The 18,983-nt window shown below is 45.5% G+C and overlaps 4 protein-coding genes across 13 annotated transcripts; 2 read left to right on the top strand and 2 right to left on the bottom strand.

Annotated features, from left to right (window-relative positions):
* Nucleotides 1-319: 319 nt before the first annotated feature.
* LOC117843907 (pentatricopeptide repeat-containing protein At1g26460, mitochondrial) lies at nucleotides 320-4,097 on the top strand. Its single transcript, XM_034724663.2, has 7 exons — nucleotides 320-1,011; nucleotides 1,913-2,129; nucleotides 2,321-2,794; nucleotides 2,904-3,110; nucleotides 3,210-3,347; nucleotides 3,417-3,603; nucleotides 3,751-4,097. The coding sequence occupies exons 1-6, from the start codon at nucleotides 398-400 to the stop codon at nucleotides 3,597-3,599; spliced, it is 1,833 nt and encodes a 610-aa protein (XP_034580554.1). The 5' UTR covers nucleotides 320-397; the 3' UTR covers nucleotides 3,600-3,603; nucleotides 3,751-4,097.
* A 2,747-nt stretch (nucleotides 4,098-6,844) lies between these two features.
* LOC117846475 (uncharacterized) lies at nucleotides 6,845-10,890 on the top strand. Of its 2 annotated transcripts, none has more exons than XM_034727661.2 (6): nucleotides 6,845-7,512; nucleotides 7,605-7,702; nucleotides 9,197-9,293; nucleotides 9,390-9,475; nucleotides 9,555-9,646; nucleotides 10,249-10,342. In XM_034727661.2, the coding sequence occupies exons 1-5, from the start codon at nucleotides 7,131-7,133 to the stop codon at nucleotides 9,606-9,608; spliced, it is 717 nt and encodes a 238-aa protein (XP_034583552.1). In that variant the 5' UTR covers nucleotides 6,845-7,130; the 3' UTR covers nucleotides 9,609-9,646; nucleotides 10,249-10,342. The 2 variants fall into 2 exon arrangements, with proteins under 2 accessions (XP_034583552.1, XP_034583551.1); XM_034727660.2 differs by lacking the exon at nucleotides 10,249-10,342 and adding an exon at nucleotides 10,478-10,890 and having other exon boundaries at nucleotides 6,846-7,512.
* An 824-nt stretch (nucleotides 10,891-11,714) lies between these two features.
* LOC140220069 (disease resistance protein Pik-2-like) lies at nucleotides 11,715-16,414 on the bottom strand. Of its 3 annotated transcripts, none has more exons than XM_072291616.1 (4): nucleotides 16,278-16,414; nucleotides 15,753-16,173; nucleotides 12,458-15,075; nucleotides 11,715-12,084 (listed from the first exon to the last, which is right to left on the bottom strand). In XM_072291616.1, exons 2-3 carry the CDS (start codon nucleotides 16,169-16,171, stop codon nucleotides 12,564-12,566), a joined length of 2,931 nt encoding a protein of 976 aa, XP_072147717.1. In that variant the 5' UTR covers nucleotides 16,172-16,173; nucleotides 16,278-16,414; the 3' UTR covers nucleotides 11,715-12,084; nucleotides 12,458-12,563. The 3 variants fall into 3 exon arrangements, with proteins under 3 accessions (XP_072147717.1, XP_072147718.1, XP_072147716.1); XM_072291617.1 differs by having other exon boundaries at nucleotides 16,289-16,389; XM_072291615.1 differs by lacking the exon at nucleotides 16,278-16,414 and having other exon boundaries at nucleotides 15,753-16,192.
* Nucleotides 16,278-18,852, bottom strand: LOC117846459 (putative pentatricopeptide repeat-containing protein At1g26500). Of its 7 annotated transcripts, XR_004638315.2 has the most exons (4): nucleotides 17,218-18,852; nucleotides 17,024-17,110; nucleotides 16,460-16,523; nucleotides 16,305-16,372 (listed from the first exon to the last, which is right to left on the bottom strand). XR_004638315.2 is itself a non-coding variant. In XM_072291618.1 (3 exons), exons 1-2 carry the CDS (start codon nucleotides 18,546-18,548, stop codon nucleotides 16,489-16,491), a joined length of 1,560 nt encoding a protein of 519 aa, XP_072147719.1. In that variant the 5' UTR covers nucleotides 18,549-18,845; the 3' UTR covers nucleotides 16,278-16,372; nucleotides 16,460-16,488. The 7 variants fall into 7 exon arrangements, 4 of the variants coding, with proteins under 4 accessions (XP_072147719.1, XP_034583517.1, XP_072147720.1 ...); XM_072291618.1 differs by having other exon boundaries at nucleotides 16,278-16,372; nucleotides 17,024-18,845; XR_004638313.2 differs by having other exon boundaries at nucleotides 16,298-16,372; nucleotides 16,970-18,842.
* Between the last annotated feature and the right edge of the window lie 131 nt (nucleotides 18,853-18,983).

An 18,983-nucleotide genomic window follows, 5' to 3' on the forward strand; every position in this document is an offset into this window, starting at 1 on the left:
GCATGTGACTTTTTTAAGAGTTCTCATCGATACAAGATGACACGTAATCTGAGTTCTCATTGAAACTGAGATTTTTCTCAATTTCTTGACGCCCATTTTGAGCATCGATCCATGATGACACGTTTTGACATCACGTTCTTCCATACTTCAGTTTATAAGCCGGTTGAAAAGTTGAAACGGCTGATTTGTTATGAGAGAAAAATACTGTTTGGTGGCTGATAAGCTGAACACGTATCCAAATAACGAAACCACACCATCCAACTCGGCACTCCGCTCTTCCATTCCTGACATCACGCCCGCCCATCTCAAGATCTCTCAGCCGCCGTCTTCTCCCCCGCTCCGCCACTCCTCCCTCCCTCCCTCCCACACCCCACTAAAACCCTAATCCCTCGCCGCCATGGCTGCGGCGGCGGCCGCCACCTCGCTCCTCCTCCGCCGCAATCGCAACCCCCAGCTCCTCCTCCTCCGCGCCGCGATCTCCTCGTCCCGCACGCTGCCCCAGCAGGCGGAGCTCTCCCCGGACCCGACCGCCGCCGCCCCCGACCCCGCCCCGCTCCCCCCGAACCCCAGCACGGGGAGCCCCTTCTACGGCGAGAACTGGCGCAACCCCTCAGCTGCCAACCTGCCCTCCTCGCTCCTCCCCGCCGTCGTCGGGGGCAGCCCCTTCGGGGCGCCCCACCGCACGGCAGGCTTCTCCGACGCCGCGGGGCTCAAGGAGACCTTCTCCGTGTGGATGGCGGAGCAGCGGTGGGAGGACATGAAGCAGCTCTTCGAATCATGGGTGCGCTCGCTCGACGCCGCTACGGGGAAGCCCAACCGCCCCGACGTCGATCTCTTCAACCACTACCTCCGCGCAAACCTCATGGCGGGGGCCCTGCCGCACGAGATGCTCGATCTCGCCGACCACATGCGCGAGTTCGAGGTCGAGCCTAACACGGCCTCATACAACCTCGTGCTCAAGAGCATGGTCACCGCGCTGGAGGCCGAGGGCGCCGAGAAGCTCGTTGAACGGTGAGTGCGTTATTCTTGGTGTGGGAGCGTTGTCATTGCCAAGTGCATTGGATGACAGACATGTCGTGGTTTTGCTGTATTTTGTGGCGATCTATTTGGTAGGTAGTGTAGTTACGATAGATTTTTAGGTTCGGGCGTGTAATAATCTGCCGGGAGCCTATGGATGCAGAGAGCAGGGTTATCTGTTGTAATTACAGGATGTGGTGTTTGATCGAGATGACTGTTACTGGGTCTGATTAGATTACTTCGAGAGTTCCCAGTTTTATTTTGTATATTGATATGCTAGGGCCATAATCTGATAGCTTGACCAGAGGCATACAGAACGGCAACACATATTTTTAATTGGAACATTTAATTATGGAAAATGGAACTGGCAACATATAGTTTGAATTGACACACATAATACTGAAAAATGGAAAATGTCATGATCTCTCAGTGCTCAATGTGTTTGGCTTTGCATTTTATTTTATGGATGCGTGAAGATATTTAATTTGTGATGCTCTGTGTGAATTGTTTTGCTGAGACTGCAGCTGTACTATGGATTTGTGATGTGTGGTTGATACAAACTATCCTGTACATGACATGGTGTGTCCATACCGCAAAATCTATATATTATTGTATCTAGTGCTAAGTATACAGGAACTGATAAATGTCTTTGAGGTTGGGATGATAAGGCCAGAAAATTCTATTATTTACACTGCTGTAGTTTACTTCTCAAAACGAGTTGTGTTGATGCACGATAGGTTTCTTGCATTCCTTTATCTTCCTTTTTTGCTCCTTGGTTTTAGTATTGCAATAACTTTACTCTAATTCGTACCAAAATGTGTTGTCTCAAAGTCACTTTGTGACTCTCCACTACATTAGATCTGACTATGAATTGTTTCCTGTTTGTTGAAATCAGGATGCTGCAAACAGGAACTGTACCAGATGATGAAACCTACAATTTGGTTATAAGCCTGCTGATTAGACAGAACCTTTTTGACTCAGCTCTGAAGTACTTGGATCTGATGCTTAAATCAGGCCACACACTATCGCTAACTATTTTCACTGATTATGTCCGAGCATGTGTGAGATCTGGGAGATTGGACACACTGGCATCAATTATAGAGAAGTGCAAGGTATTTATCCTTGGAATAGTTAATGTTGTGTGCCTGAGTTATTTAGGTCTCAGCTCTCAGTGTTTTTTTTTTTTTGGGGTTAGTTGAATCTTTGGCTTTCTTATTTTTGGTATATACCTTTTGCATGGATATGTCAACTTTAAAAATATTTGGCTGCCTCATTTGTGATACTGTGATTTGTTTTGTTTCAGACAACAGATAAGAACAAAGTCTTGTGTCCACAATGGGCCTGGTGCATTGACATAGCAGAAGCTGCATTTGATGCTAACAATAGCAAATTAGCTCTTTTTGCTTTGGAATTTCTTGCAAGATGGATTGTTCTTGGTGAGAATGCTAAACTTCAGCTGTCAGTTAATGAAGGTCTTGTAATATCAGCTCTAAGTGCTGCTGGCAGAACTTATAGTACTGACCTCTTGAATGCTGCTTGGTCGCTACTAAAGAAGTCCCTGCGCCAGAAGAGGGCACCCACTCCAGAGACATATCTTGCCAAGATTTATGCTCATTCATCAATTGGCCAGCTTCAACGGGCTTTTGGGACACTTCGTGAATTTGAAAATGCCTATGGGAACTCTGAGGACATTGATTTAGAGCTCTTCTCGCCATTCACTTCCTTGCATCCACTTGTCGTTGCTTGTTGCAAAGATGGCTTTAGCACACTGGATTCGGTAATATTCACATAGAACCTATTATACATGATTTATCGAGATGTCCATTTGTGATTTTCATTTGCAAAGAATGATGAAATACCCTAATCCTATAGGCTTCTCTCTGCAGGTGTATGTTCAATTGGAGAATCTGAGTCGCGCGGACACACCATACAAATCTGTTGCTGCTCTTAACTGTGTTATATTAGGCTGCGCAAACATTTGGGACATTGACCGAGCATATGAAACTTTTGTTGCCATTAAGGACAAGTTTGAACTCACACCAGACATACATTCATACAATGCCCTTCTGTGTGCATTTGGAAAGAAGAAAAGGGTATTATTGTCTGTCTGGTCTATATAGTTAATATTTGTGGCCTGTTTTCAACTTGTTCCACAACAATTTTGTCAATCTGTTTTCCCTTTTATATTGCAGACCGACGAAGCATGTAACGTGTTTGAGCATATATCAACTCTTGGTGTTAAGCCAAATGCAACAACGTACTCCCTACTTGTTGACGCCCATCTTGCAAATAAAGATCCAAAAGCTGCTCTTGCCATAATTGATAAGATGGTTAGTCTAAATTACCATTCAAAAATGTATTTCTGCACGGAAACTTTTCTCTAATTATGTTTGGTTCAGGTTGATGCTGGATTCACACCTTCAAAGGATACCCTCAAGAAGGTTCGAAGGCGCTGCTCTCGTGAATCAGACTTTGACAGTGACGAGAAGGTGCAATCCCTGGCTAAGCAGTTCAACTACCGAATGGGTGGTGAAAACCGGAGAGAGATGCTTTATAACATAGAATACAATCCTGTGTACTGAAGCAGTAAGTACTGGTCCACCAATTGGATTTTGCACCTTGTAGTGGTTGCTATTTTTGCCAGGACAGTTAGTGTTCCATCTTGTTGCTTAGGCTTCACTGGCTTGTTTTTTCTGACTTTATATGACGCCGGTGTTGTTTTCATTTTGATAGGCAGCTCGTGCTCAGTTTGCTGGCAGTTGGAGAGCACAGACATTGTAGCTTGTAAATTACTTCGCGGTACCTCCTAAGCGGTTTTCAGTTACCCAACCCATCGTTTTTGCTGGAAGGATTGATGTTAGGACATGATAATAAGGCTGTCATACTATTTGATTGTTCGGAAATGGAAAATGTCAGTTCTTTTTTCATAATTGTAGTAGCATTTTGCATGGCGCTGATATCGCTCTTTTCAATGTTTCCGGAAGTTTGTTTTGGGCCATGTTTACACTTGGAATGCAACTAACGAAGAAGTCCTTGAAAGATGCTATTCGCTTGTGAAATTTAATTGCCAATTGCTTTTATGGACGTTCTCGAACGATGTGGCCACAGATTTATGGAAGTTGGTACATTGTCGTGACACCATCAGATCGACGGATCCTCTTGACATTGCAATGTCGAGTTTGTTTTTGGCCACCAACTCAAATACTAATGTCGGATCTTAGTTTCCTCTTGAGTCTTGACATCCTCAGATTGACAGATTTTATGGAAGTATCTATCACGTCATTACTGGCGCCTCCTAAGAGCAGCTGGAGCGTGCGTTTTTAGGTAGTGCTAAGATGAGAGAGTGAGGTGAGGAGGTGCAATACGCTTGGAGCAAAATTTCTTACACGTGGTTTCCATGCACCCGCAGCTTTACTTTGGCACCCACATTTGGAGGAGAGTTGTCAAAAAATATTTGAATGAAGGTGCGTACGTTGGAGATGAATTGAAAATTTATCACTGGCAGTTTGTAGCACCTTCTAAACTATCATAAGCATAGTTGCTCTAATAGTGGTAGATCCGAACACTGCCTGCAAAGAGCATCTTTAGCAGTCTCCCTTTCCCCAATCCAATACTAAAATAGTGTTCCAGTAGTGTCCATTTACTTTTCCCTCTCCCAATAATTATTGCCTCTCCCAATAATTATTGGGATAACCCAATAATTCACCCAAACTCTCCCTAAATAAAAGATGAGTTGTGACTCTCCCAATACGGTAGTTAGATTGGGATGAAATATTTGGGAGACTGCAAAAACAACTCTTACAATAGTGGTGAAAGTAATATTGAGATATCCCTATTAACTAATTATCAGGAAACATTTGTTGGGGGACTGTTGGAGATGCTCTAAAGACGATACTCCTTTCCTGTTTGTAGAGTACCAATAATACCTTGAGATTATAATGTAGAGAAAACTGATACTCTTTTTTATAACTAATGAGTTTCTCGAAATGAATTTCTCGAATTGTGAAAGAACTCCTGAATTTTTTGAAAAAACCAATCAGATTTTTTAAATCGGGTGCATAGCTAAAGCAATTTTGAGGGTGATTGTACAAACGAAATCGAGAAAACGTTGCAACTGGAGGAGATGCCTTTAGCTGTGGAAGCGGTCCACTGCAAAGGAACGCATGAGCCCATCTAATTGCGCAGCGAGCAATGAAGAAATGTTAGGATTGAGGTACAAAGGGTTTGTTTGGTAGCCCGATCTATCTTAGTTAGGCTCGTCGGTCAGTAGCAGAACCTACCTAGATCAATAGGATGTAGAGATGTTATTTGGTGAAAAAGAATTATATAAGTCATGTTTCACTTGGATCTTGATTGGTAGCCCAGATGAATTCGTGTGAATACTACATGGGCTATGGTAGAGTTACTAGCCATTTTTTTTAATCTCTCAGCGAGTAGTGCCACTACACACCGCGCAAGGCCCAAGCGATAAAAATGGGTAGATGCACGGCGATGTGAACATACACGAATGCTCACAATCGAGGTGAAAGTGGCGACTCCCGTTCAAAAGCCGCCATCGAGCATTTGGTGAAGAGCATGAAGTATGAAAAAAGCATTGAAAGTTGTCCTAACCCTTTTCGCTTGGGCATTCTGAGCCTGTACTGCGTGGAATGATCGAAATTTTCATTCCACGTGGTGTAGGAGCTGCTAGGTCTGGTTCACAACTCTCTACAATCTTGCAAACAAGTCTTCCTGCACCAACTGGGTCTGGCCCAACCCTCATACAGGTTACCAACCCAACGCAAGGATACAAGGTAAATTGTAGAAGGTAGAAAATCAATGCTCTAACACTATAGACTAAATAAGAAGGGAATTTTGTCCACCGGACACCATCGAAACGTAGATTTGTGTGTGACATATCCAACTCGTTGATTTAGTTTCATGGATACTACGATTTGGTTGTTTCGTATGCAGCACACTATACCACATAAAAGGACCACCTTACCCTCATCTTCTCTCCTTTCCCGTGCTCAGTGCAAAGCTCAGTAGTGGGTCAACGATATGGGGACGGCACTGCGCGACGAGATCGGCAGCGGTGGTCCACTATGCTTTAGGTGGCGAACTTGACAATGCATAAGCAGATGGCGGCGCTGTGCTGCAGGTTTTGTGAAATAGGAGTACTGGTAGCAGCAAGCTTGAATCGATTTGGTGGCAAAGTCAGACTTGAAATCGAGTTCGTGCTTGATTGGCTGCAAGAAAGAAAGATGTTGACCCGTTTTGTTTTGTCTGAATGATCCGTAAAATGAGATATTATTTTTTTTCTAGTTTGTCTACAAATCTATGGTTGTAAACCTTCCCGGAAGGTATTAGACAAATAAGGTTCTAATCTTCTCATAACTGAAGAAAACTATATGAACTGTATGCTTACTTTTATGTTGATTAAATTATTAATCACATGGTGGTGGAGGTCATCACCTCCGTGGGGGCTTGGGAAGGACGGGTGAAGGAGATAAGGGAGAGAGCAGATTATGAGTGGACCAGCGTTGGGTGGAAAGAAAATTGGGTAATATATTCATTTTATGTACTACGGTGTAATGGAAGAAAACATAAAATCGTAGTGTCCAATAGATAAAATCGATGAGTAGAGTGTGCTATAGATAAAACCACACATTCGCAGTGTTAAGTGGACAAAAGATCCTAAAAATAATTACTTGGTTGAAATTCATGCACGTGTGAAAACGTAAAATGCCTCACGGGAGTGAAGTAATTTTCGAAATACGCTTTCATTGCTCACAATGCGAGACTACCACGAAAGCGTTTTCAGCTTTGCGAGTACACGAGAGAGGCAACTAGCCTGTTCTCATCAACCCCCGGAGGCCCTGATCCCCAGCTAGCCAGCTCAACCCCCAAATGGCCAAATCTTTGTGCTCCACCAAAACGCAGGTTGCCGAATCGAGCGTAGCAGAATCGAGCGGAAGGCGGCGCAGCTCGCGGCAGGCGCCTAGACTTTGGGTGAGGGCACGAGCGGCACCACCTGACGAACGGAGAAGTCGGCGACACAAGACACAAGACTACCCTAGCGTCCGTGTCGTGGCTTGCGGCGGTTGAGCCGCTCCCCGAATCGATCCGCCTCCATGCCTGCTAATCCTCCGCCTCCGCCTCCCGGGTCGTCGTCTTCGGCTCCGGCGGGGGCCAGCTACTTCCCGCTCCCTTTCCACCTGCAGCAGCACCAGCCGCAGCCGCAGCCGCAGATGCCGCCGCCGATTGCCGCGAGCAGCTACCAGCAGTACCAGCAGCAGCTGCATCAGGCGCACCAGCTCTTCCAGCGGGACGCGCAGACCATCACCCCTGAGGCGCTACTGAGCGTCAAGGCTGCCCTCGCCACCAGCGACGTCCTCGACCCCGCCGTCGCCGCCAGCGCCAGGCCCTCCGATGCCTCCACCAGCAAGAAGCCCATCCCCCGCCGCGCCGCGGGACAATCCTGGGAAGACCCCACCCTCACTGACTGGCCCGAAAGTACCAAACATGCCTTCTCTTAATTCAGTTTCCTTTGTTTTATGCCTCACCTTCTCCCGTTTCATTGGGTCTGAACTCTCAATGATCTGCAGACGACTATCGGCTATTTTGTGGAGATCTAGGGAACGAAGTTAATGACGATGTTCTCTCCAAAGCATTCTCACGGTTCCCCTACTTCAACATGGCAAGGGTAACTACTGCCTCTGTCCAAAAGACTTATTGTGGTGAAACTTGTTCTTTTAAATTTGATATGCAGTATAGTGCCAAATTCTTTCGAGAGTTTTTATACGAAAGTCAAGGTAACGAAAATGCTCACATTTTCAGTTGTGGCATATGTAGAAATATATGAAAAGACAAAAGTTATGCAGATAGTCTGGCCTGAAATGAGTAATGTAGTCAGATAACTTTTACAGCCTGCATGTGGTACTTCGAGGCTGATGGGGACTTTATTGCCAAATTCATAGCCTAGGGTAGATTCTACGGTAATTTATACCCCAAAATGATTAATCTTGGTAAGGTTTAATATCATGCATCAGCTTCAACATAATATATGCACTAATATTCAGGCTGTGAATTATGATATATGTACGCACATCATCGTATTTAAATAGAAGTTGGTGGAACCATGCTTTGCGACAACTCTTGGTCACAAAAGGAAAAAAAATCTTCGATTTTGTCTTATCTGCTGCTTTTATTATCTTTTATATAGATATTTAGTTTAGGATGTGTTGATTTGTTTCAGAATATTTATGTAATAACTTAATTGGGTTTTAGTTTACAATAGAAAACAGTGGCGTCCAAACTTCAAAATGTCCTTTTCTATGACTGGCAAAAGTAAATTCATAAATTGTTCTCTTTCTTTAGATCTGCGAAAGCTAATTCATAGGTATCGCCGTTTCGATGGCATGAAAAAGGTTCACGACTACATATATCTAAAATCCCTTAATACACAAGTGTAATAATTAAGCTCGGAAGAAGTTAGAATGATTGGAAAGCATGCAAACTAACTTTGATTGTTGCATGATCTTTCCATTGTCATTGGTTGCCAAGGGACTGCCTAAACAAATGGGAATTCCAACATGAGCAAAGTAACACCGCAATTATTTGCTGTTTACAGAAAATAGTGATCCACATACTGTTTTTGTTCTCTAATCCAACTGGACACAATAACTATATGTTATAAAAAATTTTGCATGTGAGAAACCCAGCATTTGAAAGATATTTCCCAAGAATCTTTTTAATGGTATAATCTGCTACTTCTCATTAGCTAGCTCTGGAAAAAAATTCCATTAGTTTCTATTCATTGACACATGTGAAGTAGCAAAACTTAAAAGAAAAGCAACAGCCTTCAAGTAAGCTTACTCACCCCTGAAGAAATTTGTAGCTAACAATCAACAATCTCCTCTTTGTCCAACATGTTATCTGCTTTCTTCACATTCTCTTCATGTAAAGAGACCTAAACTAGCTCGCGTAGGTTGATGGAGAGAGGAGCTAAGAGGTCAGGAGGCAAATATTCTGAGGCTGGCCTGGCCACTAGATTCACCACCACATTCAATTCCTATTTATGATTGATCCAGATGCTGAGCTATATGTAGCATGGTTTATATGGGTCATTTATGCAGTTATTTGGTATGCATTTGATGATTGTAAACGACTCTAATTTGGATTTGTACTCTTTATTCAGGTTGTTCGGGATAAGAGGACTGGTAAAACTAAAGGTTATGGATTTGTGAGCTTTTCAAACCCTACTGACCTGGCTGCGGCAATAAAAGAAATGAATGGTTTGTATCTCCAATATGTTCTGCGGATTAAGTTGCTGCCGCTTATCTGCATGTTTTCATTGATTCCCTTTTTACTTTTGGACGAACTTCTTTCAGGAAAATATGTTGGGAACCGCCCTATTAAATTGCGTAAGAGTAATTGGAAGGAGAGGACAGATGTTGAGGCTCTAGAAAGGCAAAAGGTGCCTGTCTGTTTCCTTCTTTAATTGTTTTGCTCCCCTCATGTCATCTAATTTTGTCCATACTTTTTCCATCTTTCAGAATCATGTCCAGAGGAAGCCTAAAATGCCTAAGAAGGGTATTCTTCACAAGTAAAGCTATGTCGGCCCTACCGAGGGTGAGCCCTGCAGATGGTAAGTTCCTTCTTAGTTTACAAGCTGGCTTGGTTGTAAACAAATGCTGTGGCTCCACAGTATGGCGCCTCGGAATGTTTTCTAATGTAGATTGTTACCAAATTGTGCAAAAATGTTCTATTGTTTGCACAAATTGCAAATGCACATGTTACCTTGCTTAGGCTGAACTAGTGTCTCAGCACGATCTTGTGGTTTGTCACTTGCAACTTTTCATGTAGCAAATGCTGGGTGTGTACAATAATATTATGGAGAGAAACTGAGGAATGAAAAAAAATGATATGTTGGTGTCATTTTAGTCCTATGCAAAGAATATAGCCAGCCTAGTTATTTCCCGTAGGTCTTGTATAAAATTGAGAAAGTAATTCTTATGGCATCCCAGTTGCTTCCTTCCATTTTTTTGTAATTCTTATGGCATCCCAGTTGCTTCCTTCCATTTTTTTAATCATCCAGCCTGTGCTGATAGGTCTAAATTCTAATGGTTTTCTGATGAACTTCTCATTTTGCTTTTTTCCTATGTTGTTTCATCGCATGTAATTCATGCCTAGGCTTTTTGTATGGACCTTGAGAATGCTGATTTTACCCTACCTAACTATCCTTGCCAGGCAACTTGCCATGTTCCTGCACCGTTTTGCTTGGCCGTACCCAGGGCATGAAGTTCTGTTTTTCTTGGCACCCGTAGCCCGCGCCCCCCCCCCCCCCCCCCCCCCCCCCCCCCCCCGACATTGGTCTCTCAAAGAGAACTCTGTGTTTTCATTGACTTATTTTGTCTATTAAGTTATTGTATAATGTGCATAGGTCTGATGGATGGCTTCTATGTTGTGTATCATACAGTGATGCTGCTTTGCGATGACGTTGACTTGTGGAAGCTCTTCGCTCTCCCTGCACAGTCAAGATGCAATCTGCAAGAGCTGTTACTTCTTTGGTGGAAATGGGAAATGAGCTGCTGCCTTTCGGTTCCCTTGGTCAGTGTGGAACCGTCCCCAGGCTTGTAACATAAAACCTACCCTTAGGTGCCACTATACACAATTGGTGCCCATTTTGCTGTTTCTTTTTCTTCCATTTTGGTATTTCTTTTTTAATAGTTTTGCGTTCATATTCCTTTGATATGCTGGAGCAATGTGGTGGCTAATGATTAATGAGGGCTTTGACTTGATGAGATGGTGGCCCGTGTTGGGAGCGGAAGAAGACAACCAAATGTACTTTTCGCATTAGGTTTCAGCCAAGTATCATCCCGTATTGAGCTATTTATTTTTGTTACGAGAGCAGGGCTCCGCCTCTCCAGAAATTATGGAGTTGCTAGACAAACAAGAGTATTAGATCGAGTAAGGCCCTGTTTGGAAGGAAGGTGCTAAAATTTAGTCATGGACTAAACTTTAGCCCTCTCAAATAGAGTGCTAAATTTTAACCTTTGGGGTGTTTGGGTGAGGTGCTAAATTTTAGCACCTGTGTTGATAAAAGACTCATTTATCCCTGTTTTCTCTCCTCTTCTCTACCCCTCTTCTATTTCTTCCTTCTAAGTGCAAATCTTGCCCACGCCGTTCCGTGCTCGCGCCGGCATCCCCGACTCCGCCGTCCGCACCGGCCTCGGGCGGCGCCGAGGGTGGCAGCACGGTGCTCGTGACGGAGAGGAGCTCGAATTGGCCTCGGAGCGGCGCGGCGGCGCCACGCACGGTGACATCCGCGACGGCGCTCAGGACGCAGACGCCGCGGCCACAGCGGCGCGCGTACTCGGCAACGCACGCGGACACGTCGGCGCCCGGCGCCACCTCAAGGACGCCCTGCTGCTTGCCCTCCGAGGAGGCGCCGGCGAGCGCCGGCATGGCCACCGCCGGATCCGGCCGGAGGAGGCGGGGGCCGGCACGGAGGCCGCGGGGGCGGGTGGGGCCGGCCGGAGGCGGCGGGTGAGGTGGAGGCGGCGGGACCGGCGCGGAGGTCCGGGCGGCGGTTCGAGCGAAGGAGGCGGGGAGAGAGAGAGACGGGCGGTGGCGGGCGGAGAAGGACGGCGGCGGGATCTAGCGCGGATGAGAGAGAAGAGCGTGGGGGAGGAGTGAGGGGAGGGTACCGGGTGGAATTTTGAACGAGGGGACCACTTTTAGCACTTTTAGTCCATTTTAGCATCTCTTGAGAGGCTAATGGATTATGGGGGGCTAAAATTTAGTCCCTTCATTTTAGCCTAGGTGTTTGGGAGCACTAGGGGCTAAAAGTGACTAAAATGAGGTTAGCACCCCCTCCCAAACACCCCTTGTCCGCTTGGTACATTTTTTTCGAAACGGGAGTTTCTATTAAAAGCTTAAACTATCCCTCCACACCGACGCGTCCCACGGTCCTGCTCTCCAGTCTCCACATTGCACAGGTTGCACGCATTGACGCACCCCTGGTCAGTTTGCCCAAGCCGCAGTAGGGACTTCTAAGCCGCAGTAGGGGACTTCCGTGTATGGCTGCATATCCAGAGAAGATTATTGTCAGCAGTGGCTCACCTTAACGTGAAATTCCACAAGCACAAAAACAAACATCTAAAGAAAAGCTTTTGTCTCGATCAAGTTGGCAGGCTAGAAAGATATAATTCATTAATTCTACATAATTCACAGATAACTTTGACTTGTAACCTTGTATATGGGCACCATTTTTTTTAAAACCAGCCGACGATTGTGGGCTATAACAAGTGGCACGACATGCTGCTATTATTTCATGACGACATTGCATCCAAGAGATGCATCTTAAAGATAGCATCAATCATGATAATATAACAAACAGTATAAGGATTTTTTAGAGTTCAAAACAAAATAAGGATTTGTTCTTGTTGAGAACTACCTGATCAGCGCAGGTTTTTGACATGAATGCAATTGGCAGCATCGCATAGAAAAGTATTCCGCACTGGTAGGCAGTGACTTAGAGCTCACAAATCTTCAAAATTTATCTAAAATTGAGGACCAAAGGGGTTTCCCCTGTGATCTAAGGGTGGATCCGTCCTTGACTCAGTCAGCTCCCACTGTTTCTCTTTGAAAATGATGGTGGGCTTGTCAAAGTTATTGCTAGCATAAACCTTCAGAGATTGAACAATACCCTTCGTGGCATTACTCGGACAAGCACGAATCAAGACCTCCTTAAGATTCAAAAGAAATTCTATACCTGAAATCTCTTGGATGTAAGTTCCTTCGAACAGAGACAGCTCTAGCTTTTCGAGCCTTGGCAAAGCTCCTTCATGAAATCTTGCTTTCCAAGCTTCAGGCAGAGCAAGATGAATGACAAGCAGTTTAAGACATGGAAATTCATATGCAGCAACAACAAATTTGTTTTCGACGTAAGAACTGTGATGCAGCCTAAGGTAGAGCAGGCTAGGCAACCGTGCAAGCACCTTCAGGTCTTCCTTGGCACTTAATTCAGTTGCACGAAGGGTTAAATCGGTGAGGTTGGAAAGCAATGGGATCCACTTAGGTAGTTTTCTTAACTGGCCTCGGAAGTTGATACTTTTCATAAACATTGGTGGTCTGGATAATGCATCAAGAGAATCAAAGTTCATCGCACCATCAGGTCGCCAAAGTAACAATGAGCAAAGGTTGCCGCTTAGATTCTCAAGTGCAGAGATTAAGGATGCCCAGCTGTTGTCATCATCAACAAACATCATTACTCCAAGCTTTTTCAACCGAGATAGCTTGCCCAGCTCATTAATGCAATGGGATGTGGACTCTGTGAATTCTACCTGTGCAAGTGTTTTAAGGGCATCCATGTTGCCTAGTTTCTTAGGTATATGTATACCCCAGAACTCAGAAATTGGCCACGACCCATTGTGATGGTAATGCCTTTTCCCTCCAAGTAAATTTTCCAAATGCAGAAGATTGGTAATGCCTGGAGGCAAACGCTTTATGCCTGTGCCCCTTATATCCAGAGTCTCTAACTTCTTCAGCTTTCCTATTTTTGTGGGAAGTTCCATAACACGTGTTCCTCTGAGACTAAGATACTCCAGCTGAAACAGCCTGCACACGTTTTTGAGATCTCTACTCGTCAGCGATTCATGGCCTTCCAAGTCTAATATCCTAATCAGTTTCATACAACCAAACTGCAATATTTCTCCATCGGCGAATATGCTCAAGGACCGAACATGGGATAACATTCTGCTCATACCGATATCTCTCACATCTCCACTGTGAACAGAGAGACGCCGAATCTTCTCTTGTGGAACTAAAGTGTGCTGTTCACCTACCAGAGTGATAAAATTCTCCTCAATTGACTTTGTTACAATGATCTCCAACATCACATCATGAACTCGAAATGTTTTAACCTTCCCAGTGAAGCTAATTTCAACTGGCTGGATAATGCTTCGATTGATGAATTCGTCAAAGTAGCTTTCTGCCACCTCAAAAACACTTAGTCCACGCCTTTCAGTCACAAAACGCTCTGCTACCCATCGTCTTAGTACACTTTTCCTTCTGATCTTGTGATCCTCAGGGTAAATACTCAAATATAAGAAACATGTTTTCAAGTGGTAAGGCAGATCATTGTAGCTAAGCTCAAGTATTTTCTTCAATCTCTCAAGTGATGGACTGGTCTCAAGCTCTGTACCAAGAGAACTATAAATCTTCTGCCATTGATCTTTACTGTGCACAGGCTTGCTAGTCAAGAGACCTGCTATACTGACAATGGCTAAGGGACTACCCCCACATTTTCCCAAGATCTTTTCTGAAATTTCTCGTAAGTTCTCGGGACAATTAACTGTGCTGCCAAATATTCTTTTGAAAAAAAGGTCTCTCGATTCATAATTAGTGAGAGGTTCGATTTCATAAGCTCGGTCATACTCATAGAAACAACAAGAGTGTGCCACAGCTCTGATTCGTGTAGTAACCAGTACCCTGCTACCATTATTTGAGTCGGGCAGAGAAAATCGAAAAGCTTCCCATGCAGCTATGCTCCAAATATCATCAAGAACAATTAGATATCTCTTGTTTTCCAATTGCTGCCGCAACATGCTTGCAATTACTCCCACATCCCATGTTTCCATGCCCTTGAGCATGCCTTCTCTGGATGCTTCACCAGCTTCGGTTGATGCACGATGGCCTTGTCGATGGACTGGTTGAATAATTTGTAGAAGAATGTCTCTTATCAGCACCTTGACATCAAACCTCTGCGACACAGTTACAAAAGCTTGGCACTGGAAACTTCCACTTGTTGCAGATAGACTTTGATATGTTGTCATAGCAAGAGTCGTCTTGCCCAAACCACCGAAACCAAATATGGATATCACCCTACGTTTTTGTACATGCCTGTCCGTCAACCACCGCAGTAGACTTTCTTGGCGTGCTTCAACACCTACAAGCTGCTTTCTCTCTGGAACAAGTGCAGTGATGCGAACATCAAGAGTTAAAAGATTAGTTGGGGTGTCATAAGCCATGCTATTCCCAGCAGCTCCAAAGATGAAATGATTGCCACTATACCTACATGAGTAGAATCAGCAAGTTATAACCACAATTTGTAACAAAGTATAGCACAAAGTAACAAAGGAAAAAAAAGAAACATTTTAATGGATAATCCTTGTATATGCAGTTTACATGCAAAATGCAGTCCATTGAAGAAGGTTGAAGTTACGCTTATGCGATTACTCAGTTGATGTTTCATTTATCAAGGAAAAAATAACATATATTTCTGTAAATCAACTAGTAACTAAAAAAAGCCAAAACAACCTACAATTTGAAACGGAGGAAGTATAACTTAAAAAATTGCTTACAAACCTTTACATATTCTTGTAACCTAGAAAATAATCAACCTAGGCTGCGGACACTGCATATCTCACATCTCTAAGTTATGTATAACCTTGGGGACTAGAGAATTTGCCAGAGTTCAATAACCTATCGAAAAGTATTACTGTCAAATCCAGTTTCTTAAGATGTCAGACTGCTACCATATTTTCACCCATTTACTAGTAGCAGAAGAGCTCATACAATAGTGTGCTTATAAAAAGGCTATGGATATGAGAAGGATAAAATAAATGATGTTGCTCAATCTTTAGTTGCCGGCATCTTGCTGGCGAATGAATTTCAGAAGAAGTGAAAACAGAAGTCCAGAATCTGATACTGATAGTTTGAGAAAGAAAAGCAAAAATTGTGTGAATTACCTAGAATTTCGGTTGGTAACATTTGTAGCACGCATTTTTAGTTCTTGGATTTGTTTGGCTAATCGATGCCGCACTCTGGTGGTTCGTAATATGTGAGTGATCCTGTGAATAAACACAGGTCCGCTGCCTCTACCATCCCTGCTGTCTCCAAGATGGTGTTTGAATTCATCAATACAATCCTCAACATCATATGCAAGCTCACGTACTTGCTTCATCCAAACCTTAACTTGCTTGCGATGTTCATTTCTCTCAGCAAGATCTTGAAGGAAGGCTGTCATGCTTTCCAGCTCATCCTTCAAGTATTGCAGTTCAACCTTGACACTGCCTAGAAGCTGGGCTTCCTGGACAAGGACTGCCCCAAGCTTTCCCAAAAGAGTGTGGATTGCACCTTCTGCAGCACTAACAACCGCATGCTCCATTTCTGCATCAAAAGGTCGAGTCAAAGATAAACAAAAAGATACAAGGTTAGCAACTAAGCTTCTGTTCTTGTGACCTCAAATGAAAGCTGGATATGAAAGAACACACCAAGTTAGAACCTCTTAAATTGTTGTAACCTCTTCAAATAACAGCTGGATGTGTGAGACATGGAGCTTGAATACTTATCCAGACTCCAGAGTCAACTGTCAGTTACATAATATTATATTCTTAAGGTTAATAAAGCCGTGCTGAACTTGCGAACCAAAGTTTGACTAGTATAACGTGGACACCTTGTATTGTTTACTGCTGGTACTTAATTTTAAATGTATTTGCAGACTGCAGGTGCATCAGTACCTGGATACCCAACACAAGTTGCACAAATTAGGTGTGAGGAATTCAAACATAAACTTGGGTGACCATAAAGTGTAGGAAAACACTAAAACATTACAAGTAACTGAATCCTTGTAAAGGAGTAAAGTGCACCATGATCCTTTGATGATCTGACCTTATTATAAGCAAAGTTTTTTTATGTGTTTGCTAAGTAATATGAAAGGAAAAGGAATAGCTGGTGGGTGACACCACCAAACATCAATAACATTGATTGGAACAATACACAGAAATGCAAATGACTCAGCTTGAAATTAACTTATCATGTGTGGTCAATCCAAAGGACCTACTGAGACAAACCCAATGGTAATCAATTCAATCCCTAGAATTGCAGAAATATGAACACAAGCATGAATTATTTGCATTTTCCTCCATAGTTCAGACTACATGAGCAGATCATCTAGAATATGTACTTTTCTGCAGAACATCATAAGCTCCTAGCTCCTGAGAACACAATTAGTAACAACCATCCTGAACTGATTCTAGAAGTCCATTCATTGCTCTCCTCCTCCTATCCCTGGTGGTCATGCGCTCTCCATAGGTTGACAAAATGTCTGCAAGATCAAATAGTCCAACCTCCCTCAGTCTCTTTCCAACCTCTTCAAACATTAGTGCCCCCTCTTCATTGGAGAAATAGTATAGGAACTTGTTATAATCGAACCTTGGCACGTTCACCCCACCCCACATCGTCCTCTCAACAAACTTAGTTGCCTCCAATGTCCTCCCGGCTTTCACCAAGCCACCAACAAATATGCTCTCGAAGTTCACCGATGGATCCCTCCCCTTCCGGCCCCTTTTCCCCAAGTGCCCCTGAAGCAACATGATGTAAGTGTGCATGTTCGGTTCACATCCCCTTGTAATCATCTCTCTGAACACCTCGGTTGCTTCCCCTGCCCGCTTGATCCTCAGCAACCCCTTCATCAATCCATGATACAAGGCAATGTCCTTCTCTCGAACACCATGAAACATCCTGTATCCTTCCCTAACCCTTCTCCTTGCCATCAGCCCATACACCAAATCCCCTAGCGCTTCCCCATCCACCTCCACGCCTCTCTTCACCATTTCAGCCAACACCATGTACGCGCCCCACACCTTCCCATCCTTGCAGAGCCAAGACACCACCGCGCGGCAGCACCCACCTCCGTCATCTTGCACTCCGCTCCTCCGCATTCCGTCGAACACCTTCATGGCGTCCGCGGCGCGGTTGTTTTTGAACATGGTCACCACGATCTCCTGGTACGCCGCGGCGCCCGGCTCGAGGCCGCGCCTCTCCATGCCGTTCCACACCCTGCAGGCGTCCGCGAGCGATCCGGCGCGGCAGTACGCGACGACCAGCAGGTCGTCGCACCTCGCGGTGCGCGAGACGCTGTGCCGGTGCTCGGCGCGCTTGATCACCTTCTCCGCCACGTCGGGCAGCCTGCACGGCTCGGAGCACGCGACGTCGGTGACGAACGTGAGGATCCGAGCGCGGTGGCATTCGGGGAAGAGCGTCACGATCGCGGCGACCTTCCCGACCTCGCGGGCAGGGGCGAGGCCGCGCACGGCGGCGCGGAGTGCCGCGGCGGAGAGGAGGGTGCGGGGCAGGGAGAAGAGCGTGGAGTGGAGGATGTCGATGTTCCCGGACTTGGCGAGGACGTCGAGGAGGCGCGCGGCGGTGGCGGGGGAGTGTGGGAACCCGCCGCCGTCGCCGGCTCCGCCGTGGCGGGCGGAGAGGTGCGCGAGGAGGCGGTGCACGGGGCGCCAGGAGAGAGGGAACCGCGCGGAGGCCTGGAGGAAGAGCTCTCGGAGGTCGGTGGGGGCGGTGGGAAGCGGCAGCGCGGAGAGGCGGCGGTGCAGCTTGTCGTCGGGGGCGTACTGGTGCTGGTAGAGGATCGTGCAGAGGCGGAGCAGAAGAGCGGGGTCGGTCGGCCTCGGCACGGTCGCCGGGGCGGGAGACGACGTGGAGGTGGAGAGAAGGCGGCGGAAAACGAGGGGACGGAGGCGGGGAGGCATGGGTGGGCGGAGGCGGGACGGCGGCGAGGAGATAGATTGAAGAGCGCGGCGCGGAAAGGGGCAGGGCCGTGCGAGCGGATTCTCTTGGTGGGTTGGGCTGTTGTCTCGTGCAAAATCTGCTCTTCAATTTTTTTTGAGGTGTGGGCTGTGTGTGTATGGGCCTCCTTGTGGGTATGCAGCAGATTCTTGGACAAAAGCCCATTTGTATCATGCTACCGCAGCAAGCGCTCGTATATCGCATGCACGTGTTGTCTTTCCGAGTCCCATTTGTGTTTGGGTAGGCCACCGACCGGTGGACCCAGCTGCAGGTTACCTTGGGATGTCAGTTTACTGTTTCCTGGTCCGATGACGCAGCTTGTTTCAATTAGTCATCGAGTTAGTTGAGGAAGAGTGATCAGATCAGCTGGTTGGTGACCACGTGGTGGTGGTGCACCC

This window comes from Setaria viridis, chromosome 2 (assembly GCF_005286985.2).
Source record: "Setaria viridis chromosome 2, Setaria_viridis_v4.0, whole genome shotgun sequence".
Classification (NCBI taxonomy): domain Eukaryota; kingdom Viridiplantae; phylum Streptophyta; class Magnoliopsida; order Poales; family Poaceae; genus Setaria; species Setaria viridis.